Raw genomic sequence first — 11,244 nt, 5'->3', positions numbered from 1 at the left:
ATCTAATAAGCTAAGAGCTTCAGTTTTGCTTTTGCACTAGAATTACAATTTCACGGACTTAATGGATACTTTACGATCAACTCATCAAAGTTAACACCCGAACAAAAAATGTAGAACTACTACTCAAGCCAATGACTAATATGCATTAGCATTCTAGGAAAAAATCCAAATCATATAAGCTAAGCTTAATTGACACAAGAACTCGAGATATGTTGGAAAATCTCAGTTTTAACATAAACAGATACAGAAACAGAACTCAAAAACATCAAGAAAGATAGGCCATAGAATCAAAGCTTAAACTCAGCAACAAACTAACAGTAGAACTCCAATGGTCCTAGAAACGAATCTTAATTCTCAGACAAAACCTTCAAAAAAAAAACTAGTTCCTGTACAAACGCTTTTGACGCAGACATACCCGAGGAAGTCCAGTTCGGTTCCATTCAACCACCAAAGAAAGAGAAGAAGCCACGTTTCTTAGGCTCTTCCTCCACCATAACAGCCTTCATACTATCCTGCTCCACCAGCCTCCACGCCGCCTGCTCGAACGCCAACCCCGCAAGCGTCGGAGGCTTATTCAAAACAAGCGGAAACCCACGGTTCGTGCTCCTAATCACCTCAGAGTCTTCCGGAATCGCACCAAGCAAAGACAAGCCAAGCATCTCCTGCACATCCAACACAGACATCATATCCTCCCCTCTGATCATATCAGTCCTCACCCTATTCACAATCATCTTTATATCCCTAATCCCGTCGCACTCCAGCAGCCCCGTGACCCTATCCGCGTCCCTAAGCGCCGTTATATCGGGCGTCGTCACGAGAACCGCCTCGTTCGCCGGAGTGATGGCGGTTATGAACCCGGCGTCGATCCCGGCCGGGCAGTCGATGATGATGAAGTCCGGGGAGCCTTCCGGCCTCGTTTTGAGCGCGTCGACGAGCCACTCGAGCGCTTTCCCGCCGAACCCCATCGGGAGCTTCGACCTGGGCTTGGAGATGCAGAGGAGCTCGAAGTTGGACCAGCGCTTGTCGCGCACGAGAGCCTGGTCGAGGCGGCAGTCGCCGTTGAGGACCTCCACGACGGTGTAGTTGACGCGGTTCTCTAGGCCGAGGAGTAGATCGAGGTTGCGGAGGCCGAGGTCCGCGTCGATCGCGACGACCGAGAAGCCGTAGCGAGCGAGGGAGAGTCCGACGTTCGCGGTGGTGGTCGTTTTTCCGACGCCGCCTTTTCCGGAGGTTATGACGACGATTCGCGGCGTTTCTCCGGCGAGCTGGGGTTTGCGGTTGAATTGGAGAACGGATCTAATTGGACTCCGTCTGCTAGGGCTTTTGACGAATCGTGGTGAGGTTAGTAGGGGCTTTGAAGAGAGCGACGATGGAAGAAGCGGAGGTTGATGGCACGTGGAGAACACTCGCGGAGAAGCCATTGATAGTGGTGCTCTTCAGCTCTCTCCAGAGAGACGGAAGGGCTTTACTGTTTATCTATAATATTTCAGATTCCGGTTTATATTTTCTCAGCCTTATACCGGTTTAAGATTCACCAACCCAAAATCTAAACCAAACAACACAAGCAATATAATGGTTATTCCCGGTTCTGCTTCATCCGCACGTATTACAAAAGTTGCACAAAATGAAGAATACATTCATTGAAAACAAAAAGACTCTACAAGTTATACAAACCGAATTATACCGCACACAAACCGAATTATACCGCACACAAACCAAATCTGAGATATACCGGTACACCATTTTGGTTTCCCGGTTTAGTATCGACTATGAAAAACACTCTATATAGTAGTGACTTGTTTTATTATCTGCCAGCGTTGTTCAAGAGCTGAGAGAACACTTGGCTACTATCGATTATACCTGAAGTTCCATCTCCACTGTCCCTCTCCGTGTTCGAGTCACTAGTCAAACCTTGCCTTGCCGTCGTCCCTGAGCCAGTAACATCTCCACAAGCTTCTTCAGTGTTCTCCAACGGTCCAGATTCTTGGAGCTGAAGCACATGTTCTAAGTTCCACAGAACATCACCTATGGTCGGTCTATCAACACCGTAATCCGCACAGCATTTCTCCGCGGTCTCCGCGAACTTCTTCAAGGAACACGGTTTGATCTGATCAGCAATGTTCGGATCAACTATCTGGTCCAGCATTCCTTTCTTTTGCCACTCAATAGCCCACTCTGCTAAGTTCACTTGCTCCCTTACGAGCAACGGGTCAACAGCTGGTCTAGCGCAGAGAACTTCGAATAAGACGACTCCAAACGAATAAACATCGGACTTATCGGTGAGCTGTTGTCTCCTGAAGTACTCAGGATCAAGATAACCGAAGCTTCCTTTCACCCCCGTGCTCACGTGAGTCTCATCGAGACAAGGACCGGATCTCGACAGTCCGAAGTCCGCAACTTTGGCCACGTAATTGTTATCCAGCAAGATGTTGGTGGACTTTATATCACGGTGGATGATTCCTTGAGAAGAACCGGTGTGGAGGTAATGAAGACCTCTCGCCGCACCAATGCAGACTTCGAGCCGTTGTTTCCATGACAAAGGAGGGTTGGTGGAACCGTATAAGTGGCTCTTGAGCGGTCCTTTGTCCATGTACTCGTAAACAAGGATCATCTCAGACTGTTCCTCGCAGTATCCAACAAGCGAAACGAGATGCCGATGACGGATCTTGGTAAGAATGGTTATCTCGGATAGAAACTCCGGTAAGCCTTGTCTTGAACCGGGGACGCCTCTCTTGACCGCTACTTTGGTGTTGTCCTTGAGAGACCCTTTAAAGACCATTCCAAACCCTCCAACTCCGATGACTAAACTCTTGTCGAAGTTATTAGTTCCGGACTGTATCTCAGCGAAGGAGATTCTCAGAGTCTGGTAGCCGTTAGAGCTAACGGTTCCTTCGGTTGTTCTACTGATGGAACTGTTTCTGAACCTCCTCAGAGGCGTCCACCCGGTGCTCTCTGACCTCTTGGTTCTGCTCTTCTTCTTCTTGGGTCTGCAGAAACACAAACAGCACAAGACGAGGAGTGACAAAAGCACAAGACTCCCCAACACCGAGCCAGCAACGATCCACACAACGTTCTTCTTTCCATACCCAACTTTAGAACTCACAGGACTCACAATCCTCATGATCTCAACTCCGTTCAGTATAGCATTAACCCTCGCCGGGTTGCTGAGATCAGACGGTCCAACGCTTACCCTCACCATCCCATCCCGGTCAGACTCAGCAACGAAGTCAACGTAAAACGGAGAGGCGAGTACATGGAAGCTCAACGCAGAGAGATCAACATCTCTATACGCCAAAAAATCATTGATAAAGACATTGAAGTAGAGCTGGTTAAGCGAGGAGCTAACGATATCGCAGAAATGCAAACGAACCAAATGAAGAACACTTCTCGAACCAACGGGAAACTCCCAGGAGATGTTGAACCTCGCCTGAAGCTCCTGGTTATCTCTGTTCATCTCCTGCGCGGTCATATAGACATTATCAGGAGCAATCTCCCTCGTCGCGCCACCGCTCTGGTAATTCGGAGTGTGTGTAGTCCACGCACGCTTCGCAGCTCCTTTGAGGAGGAGGTAGTCGTCGTCGACGAGCCAAGTCCTCCAGAGGGAATCGTTGAACGGAGTTAGCTTCGAACCACCGACGTTGATTCTGTGAACTGTTTCGAGAACTTGGGAGGATAAGTTGCTGAATATTTGAGCGGAGTTTGGGACCACGCGCTTGGTGCCTTGATCGATTATGTAATCTTTAGGAGCTGAGAAGACTTCGACAGCGCTGACGAAGGCAAAGGTGGAAGCTTTGGAGGGGAGGAAGGAGATCTCGAGAACAGGGGAATCGATTTTGAGTATGAACTCTTTCACTACGACGACGGAGGAGGTGGGGGTGAAGGTTGTTAGGAGGGAGAATCCGTTAACGGAGACGGAGAATTTGGCTGAGTTTAAGTTAAAGGTGGGAGCTTTGAAAGGCGCGAAGTGGAGACGGATGAAGTGGGTGCCTTTGGTGGTGAGGTGGAGTCTGTAGGCGGGAGATTGGGGTGATGATCCGCCGGGGAAGACGCGGGCTGTGTGGTATAGAGCGGGGGAATTTGGAGGTGGGTTTTGGTCGGAGAGGGAGATGGATCGGTCGGCGGAGAGAAAGGTGGAGGCTTGGTTCGAGGAGTCGCCGAGGAAGGAGCGGGTGGAGAAGGAGGCGTTGGTGTTGGAGCCGCAGTTAAGGAGGTAGTTGTCGGGTGGAGTGAAGGACGCGGAGGAGAGGTGGGGGAGAGAGAAGATAAGGGTGAGGATTAGATTTACTGGAAACGCCATTGGAGATGATGATAGCTTTGTGAGAGGAGAAGATGAAGATGGAAGAGGAAATAGAGAGTGCGTATTCGCTGGCGCTGTTCTGTAGTTTCCACTAATGTCAGTGAATAAAAAAGAAAGTGTGTTGAGAATCATTAAGCTGCGAGTTTTGTCAACTACAAATGGGAAACCAAAACAAAAACTAGTTTAACAAGCTTTTTTTTTTTTTTGTTTTTCGGTGGCTATCGTTTTCAAAAAGTTTTGCTTTTTCAAATAATTGAGTTTACTGTTTAGGTAAAAGATTAAGGAAGAACTAGATCTTGACCCGCCCAACCGGGCGGGTATTTATTTTATGTTTTTTTATTTATAAATGATATATTTGTAATATTTAAACATAAATTTAGATTGAAAATTAACATTTGTAGTTATAATAAGAATTAAATGTTTAAAAAAATATTTTGATATAAATTTTAAATTCCTAATTAAATAATATAGAGATGGGTCATAATTTTTTCCATTCCAAAATCTTAGCATTCTTAATAACAAATAAAATAATTTTTAAATACATAAAATATATAAACATATTTGAAATTAAAATAAATTTGTTAAAAAAAATCTTACGCCATTGTTGTTTATTTCTATAGTTTGACCCGTGGCCGTATAAATATTTGCTTTCACTTCAATTTTTTTCTTTGTTCTAATGATAATATATATATATATATATATATATGAGTGTAAATTAATATGTATTACATAATTGTTAGTATACATTTTAAAACAAAAATTTTATATATTATTTTAAATAATTATATTATGTGATTTTAATCGTCTATTATATCACAGTCTATCATATAAAATCTGATATTTATAACTAATTGGACTTATATTATAAAAGTGTTATACTAACAATTTATAAATAAATATTTTATATTTTATCTATATGATATATAAATTGATTTTGATGTGTGTTTTTTATTTTATTATTTTTATTGATAAATATTGAAAAATATTAAATGTTAACAAAAAATCTATTAGAAAATTTATTTTGGTTAAGATTCATTCTATTAAAGAAATCTATCATTTAAATTAGGAAAATATATTAAATACTTAAATCTATCATCTAAATAAGGAAAATACAAAATTCTCTACTATCTTTGTTACCAAACAAAATTAAATTTTTTTAAGACTCATATTCCTGTTACCAAACAAAAGTTTAAAGTACTTCTACTTTAATAAGATAGAAGCTTTAGCTAACCACTCTTATACGCTATCATAAGTAAGATTATGACAGTGAAAAGAAAAAAATAAGTAAGATTATGACTGGGTTTTCACTCTTCACCATGCAGTTAATGGGCTTGGACCGAGCTAGTGAAAATAACGAAGGCTAGCTATTTGAAGTATTCTTCTTAGGAGGAATCCATCTTTTTCCTCAAAGTATAGAAAACAAGATGCCAAGATTACATGAGAGCAATAAATCATAGGAATTCCTAAATCATATGACTCAAATTGGTGATCGTCGGGTAATCTTGTTTTTACTTTAATCTGCTGTCATAATCATCGTTACGTTTTCCAAATATGTTTCTCTTGTTTATGTCTTGTTCTGATTTGTGATGTTTCTTTCTTTTTATCAGGTCCCCATCTTAGCTCTGATTATATTATGTTTGATGTCTTTGTTTTGTTTAAGCTAATGTGCATCGTTTTATTTGTTTTGTATATGTCTAATTCTTTGTTTATGTCATTTGTCAACGCAAGTGAGGTCATAAACGAGTGATATTGGGTAATTGACTTTATCGTCTAGATGTTACTGATGTTGATACACATCTCAATCTTGCACGAGTTGTCCTTCACGAGCAAAAATAACCCTATTTTTGCTTTAATGTAGATATTATAATCAGTTAAAAACTTAAAAGTTACCATTTATAGAGTTTAGTCTTACTAAATTTGATAGGTATAGCTTTATAGGAGAAATTGCTATTGACATAGTAATTTTTCACTTTATAAACTAAGAATCTGTCAACTACCACTCATAATGGTTACAACAAAACCAATAAAGAACCATGAACAAGAAAAGAGTAGTGTAGTGTTGATTATTTAAGAAAGCATGTGGTAGCTGAAAGACGTAACATCGGCAACAAATTTGCTGAGAGAAGACACAAACGCCGAGTAGTCCATCATCAAAAACGTAACGCATCAGAGAGCACATCAATGTGCTTGGTTATAATATCTTCTTTAAGATAGTTTATAAAGATTTTATTACCATCTTTCTAATTATTTGGTGGGTGTATATCATATATCCATATGTTACAATGTCCCTTAGATTAATTGGAGAAATCAATGCAAATCATATATAAACCCGGACCCGGACCGAAAGGTGGTCGGACCAAGTTAATCGGTTAATAAATCAGGTGGATAAAAACCTAAATTATTTATAATTTACTATTATTTTTTAGTTTTAATCTTTTAAATCATTGTAATACTACAAATAAATTATATATATTTATTACACTCAGTTTTTTTGTAAATAATGATAATAAGTATTTAAAATCAAAATGTAATTTATATTTGATTTAAAAATATTTATATTTTGGTTTATATTTTAACTTTATTTCATAATTATTTCTTATTGAAAATTCAATAACTAAAATTTACTATGTTTAAAAGTTTTACTGAAGTGTTCAGATTTAATTATATTTGGTCTAATCATATTAATTTATGATCCAAATGTTTCCGGTTTAATTACTGGTTGTCTTAAAAACATTATGCAAGTTGTTAATCAATTGATAGAGATGTTAAAGTAGATCGTAATCCTTGGGTTATGTTCAAATAGCCTAGTAACAGTGTGGTTTTGGACATATATATACAAACCATAATGCATGACGCCGGACTGATTCGTACAGATCATATAAAAATTGAATCCGCTTCAGGTTGAGTTATTTGGATGCATGTTGGTCCGGCTAAAATTTAGTTTTTGTGAAATATAAAGATTATGAATAACTTGAAATACAAATGTTTTTTTTATTATTATCTATAACAGAAAAGAAAAAGAATAAAAAACTTTACCGATGTAGTCTCTCTTTACAGACAAGTTCAACTCCATCTTCCTCTTTATTGGGCCTAAATGGGCCACCGAAACCTGATCCGCTGGCCTTGGAATAAAAATTTAAACTTAATAAAATGGGAAAAATTTACCTCCAGAGACACTTTTTGTGTTTCTAATTACGAGAAAAAACACAATCCACTTGCCACACACTTTAGTGGTGTTGATTGTCATATATGCCCTCCATCAACATATTCTTGTCGTTACTTTCGTTGCTTTCTCAACCAAAATATTTTGGTTTATTGATTAATTGTTTAAAGTCTAAAAAGAAAGTAAAAGAGAAAAATTCCACTTTCCCAATTATTATCTCCAATCAGTAACTTTAATCTCTTTAGTTGTCCTTCTTCTCCCGATGAAGAGATAGAACCCTAATTTTTTTTTCTAATTGATGTCAGATTACCAAGGCTTGGCTATGTTCGTAGACTGCAATTTCCTTCTCTGGTGCCAGCGTATGAGAGTAACAGTGCAAGATTTCAGCCCTTTGCTGCCTTCATCACTATTTACGATGTGTCAATTTTGATAGAGACATTGATGATAAGATTGCTCTGCAAATCAATTTTGATGGCGTTCTGGTTCCGCCGATGAAAATTTACAGTCTTGAGTTGATAGGATCTTCGGATCCCTAACCTTCTCTTGATCTTCTTCTTCTGCGCCGCCGTTACGGGAATTGAAAACGGGAGTGGAAGCGAGAGCAACTTGCGGAGGCCGTGGTGGATGTGGCGGTGGATACTGGAGTGGACGTTGTGGTGGTTGTGGTTGTGGATATGAAAGTGAAAGGTGGATACAATGGTGGTTACTCGAGAGGAGGAGGAGGTGGATACGGTGGAGGTGGAAGACGTGAGAGTGGGGGATACGAAGGTAAAAGTAGAGGTGGATACTAGAGTGGAGGTTAAGGTGGTTATGGATGCGGAGGTGGTGGATACGGAGGAGGCGGCTATGATGGCGGTGGATACCAAATTGGAAGTTGTGGTCGTATCCATAACGGAGGTGGATTCAGTGGTGGTGGAGATGGTTACTCAGGGAGGAGGAGGAGGAGGTGGAGGTGGTGGTGGATACGGTGGAAGTAGAAGTCGTGAGGGATACAAAGGTGGAGGCGACATGGACATGGTGGAGAATGGAAGGAGGAGCAAATCACCAAAGTGGAGGTTGATTTATCTCGTATTATGTGAACAAAATAGCTTTCTATATTCTTGAGACAGTTGAGCTTTCCCTAGAAACTGAGGCAGGTATCTGGCCTCCAAGGTTCACAGTTCCATTCATGACGTTCTGAACAACATTTACAGAGTATAAAAATAACCACCATCAACATCCACATCTCTCTGCTACAATACTTTCACATACTCATGTTCCAAGTATAGCCATCCACATTTTTATATTCCACAACACTATCCAAATATGATCGAGTGTTTTGAGCTTTGTTTTTTTTGTTGGACATGTTTGAAGTTATTAACTTCTTGGTTAGTTTAGTTTTGTTTTTCATCACCCAACCTTTGTTTTTCTCCATGTAATTGACTGTTTTTGGTTTGAATTTATTAACTTGTTGATCTTTGAGATTGTGGACACATTGTCATCTATATTTATAGCCTTTTAATGTGTCACAGTTTTTTTATCTATGTTTAGTGTTTGAATGACTATTCACCATATTAAGATTCAATTCTCTATCCACAAATTTAAAAGATTTTTTTTTATCCATAATCAAGTTGGTATCGACATCCACATCATAACCAAAATTTTTGATAAAAAATAAAATAATTATTTCAAACTATTTTGAAACAATTTAAAAAAAAAAATTGAAACGAGAACAAAAGTTCACGTGACTAAACCATGACTAAATCATAAGTCAATTTCTCTTTTGTCTCAACGAGGGTATAATAGTCTACATTCTCTTTGGGTCCACCACAAAGTGTCTTACAAGCAGAAAGTGTCTTAATATGCAATAGAAACTCAAAATATGTCCTATACTGTAATCAACTCAGACCACCATTAACGGTGTATCTAAACGAAGTCCTTAGTGTTATTGTCATTAAAAATAAATGCAATAAATCAAAAAATTAGTGGGACGCTTCTTAGCTAAGAAGTAAAATCACGCGTCCTTGGGAAAGACGTGGCGTGAGGAGAGTGGCCAAAGCAAATCGTGAGGGGAAGTGAGATTGAAGGTCTTGTTTCACAAATCTCGTGATTTTCGTTCTCTCTCTGGTGATCGTGTTTCCGAGGGATATCTTCCAGATTCTGTATCTCTCGACGGTTTGGGAAAGCGTATCTCTCGTCGCTGTCTTCGTCCTTTATTTCGGCGGTTCTCTCGGGTTTTCTCTCGGCGGTGCTTTCGGCAGTGCTCTTGGCGGTGATCTCGGCGGTTCTACTCTCTCATCAACATCGTTTCCGGTATTCGAAGGTTAAAGGGTAGATGTTCCTCCTCCGTATGATTTGCATGTAATTTGGTTCTCGTTTTCCGATCTATATATGTTTTCTATGGAATTGAAAAATCGATTTGCTATATATCTATATATCTTTTCTATGGATTTGAAAAATTGATTTGCTATATATATATTTTAGGGATTTGAGAAGTCGAAATATCAGTAAATCTATTTTATGGATTTGAAAAATCCTTGTATCTTTATATTCTTTGATTGCTTTGATTGGTTTGCTATATATCTATATATATATTTTGATGATACGGATCTGTGTGGTTATTTGATGATACTGTGGTTATTTGATGATACTTATCTGTGTAGTTTTCGTGTTCTGTTTTGATTAATTGATACGTGTGTTCTTTTGCTTCTGAGGTTAATAGGTAAGGTGAGGATCGTCTACAATAACCGGGTTCGGAGTAGTAAAAATCTGAAAGAGATACAACCGTTTGATTAAGGTAATAAACTTTCTCTTCATCTCTCAACTTTCTCTTCATCTCTCAAGTAATCAAGTTAGTTGAACTCGTGTATATTAACTCTGTGATTACATAATTAACTTTCTATACTGAAATAAATCTGTAGTTTGATTGCAACTAAAGGGTGTAGACTTGAACTCTTGTTTCCGTTATGAAGTATTGTGATTTGATTGTTTAGTTTGTTTGCAAGGCTAGTTAGTTTGGTAGTTAATGCACTTGGTAGTTAGGTGATTATGGTTGTGTAATGTGTAATAAGTGAGATGTACTTTTGGTGTTAGGTCATTGTGATAGGCGTAATTACAGTTTCACCTATTTAACCATCCCTCCAAATGACTTCAAGGTGGTCAGCATGATAATGATGTGCTCAAGGTCGCCCATAAAATTTACTACGCTGATCAAGAGTCCAAATTCACTCTTGAGCATGCGTGGTGTGTCTTGCGGTTTGAGCAGAAATGACTTAACCTCAACACCACTCCTACTGGTAGATCAAAGAGGAAAAGTGTTCGAACAGATTCCCAAGCAGCAAACCCCAGTGTTGATGCAAGTGTTGGTGAACAAGAGGAACATCCGGAAGGTGTGAAGGCTGCAAAAGCTAAAAGGAGTAATGGGAAGGGGAAGTCAGTTGCTGACAACGCGGAGGTTTGGGATATGAGGGACCAGGAGTTGGGAAAGAAAGAGAAGCTTTCAAAGCTTGCCATCTTAGACACACTCCTAGCCAAAAGCCAACCACTCAGTGAGGCTGAAGAAGTAGCCAAAAACAAGCTCCTAGCCGAGTTTTTCTCTTGAAATATCTCATCCAACCTGTTTGCAATATTGATTTTATTTGGTGTTTTTTGTACTTTGGTTTCTATGTTTTTATGTTTTAATTTTCAACTTTGTAATTTTTCATGTTTTTTTCTATATTATCTATTTCTTTTTTAATTAAAATAATTAATTAATTTTCTAAGGACTTTACAAAGTCCAACCAATAATCAAATATTATGAGAATGT

General features: G+C 39.2%; 2 protein-coding genes and 1 long non-coding RNA gene across 3 annotated transcripts; 1 reads left to right on the top strand and 2 right to left on the bottom strand.

The window, feature by feature from the left end:
* Positions 1 to 170: 170 nt before the first annotated feature.
* Positions 171 to 1,476, bottom strand: LOC108832470 (septum site-determining protein minD homolog, chloroplastic). The gene has a single exon (XM_018605952.2). It carries the CDS (start codon positions 1,419 to 1,421, stop codon positions 441 to 443), a length of 981 nt encoding a protein of 326 aa, XP_018461454.1. The 5' UTR covers positions 1,422 to 1,476; the 3' UTR covers positions 171 to 440.
* A 94-nt stretch (positions 1,477 to 1,570) lies between these two features.
* LOC108832469 (probable receptor-like protein kinase At5g24010) lies at positions 1,571 to 4,407 on the bottom strand. The gene has a single exon (XM_018605951.2). It carries the CDS (start codon positions 4,295 to 4,297, stop codon positions 1,805 to 1,807), a length of 2,493 nt encoding a protein of 830 aa, XP_018461453.2. The 5' UTR covers positions 4,298 to 4,407; the 3' UTR covers positions 1,571 to 1,804.
* Positions 4,408 to 9,421: 5,014 nt separating this feature from the next.
* LOC130510917 (uncharacterized) lies at positions 9,422 to 11,169 on the top strand. Its single transcript, XR_008944699.1, has 3 exons — positions 9,422 to 9,770; positions 10,162 to 10,236; positions 10,533 to 11,169. It is a non-coding gene; the product is annotated as an uncharacterized LOC130510917 (long non-coding RNA).
* The last annotated feature ends 75 nt before the right edge of the window (positions 11,170 to 11,244 follow it).

The sequence above is a fragment of the Raphanus sativus genome, chromosome 4 (genome assembly GCF_000801105.2).
Source record: "Raphanus sativus cultivar WK10039 chromosome 4, ASM80110v3, whole genome shotgun sequence".
NCBI classification, from domain to species: domain Eukaryota; kingdom Viridiplantae; phylum Streptophyta; class Magnoliopsida; order Brassicales; family Brassicaceae; genus Raphanus; species Raphanus sativus.
This window is presented reverse-complemented; position numbering and strand designations above follow the sequence as displayed.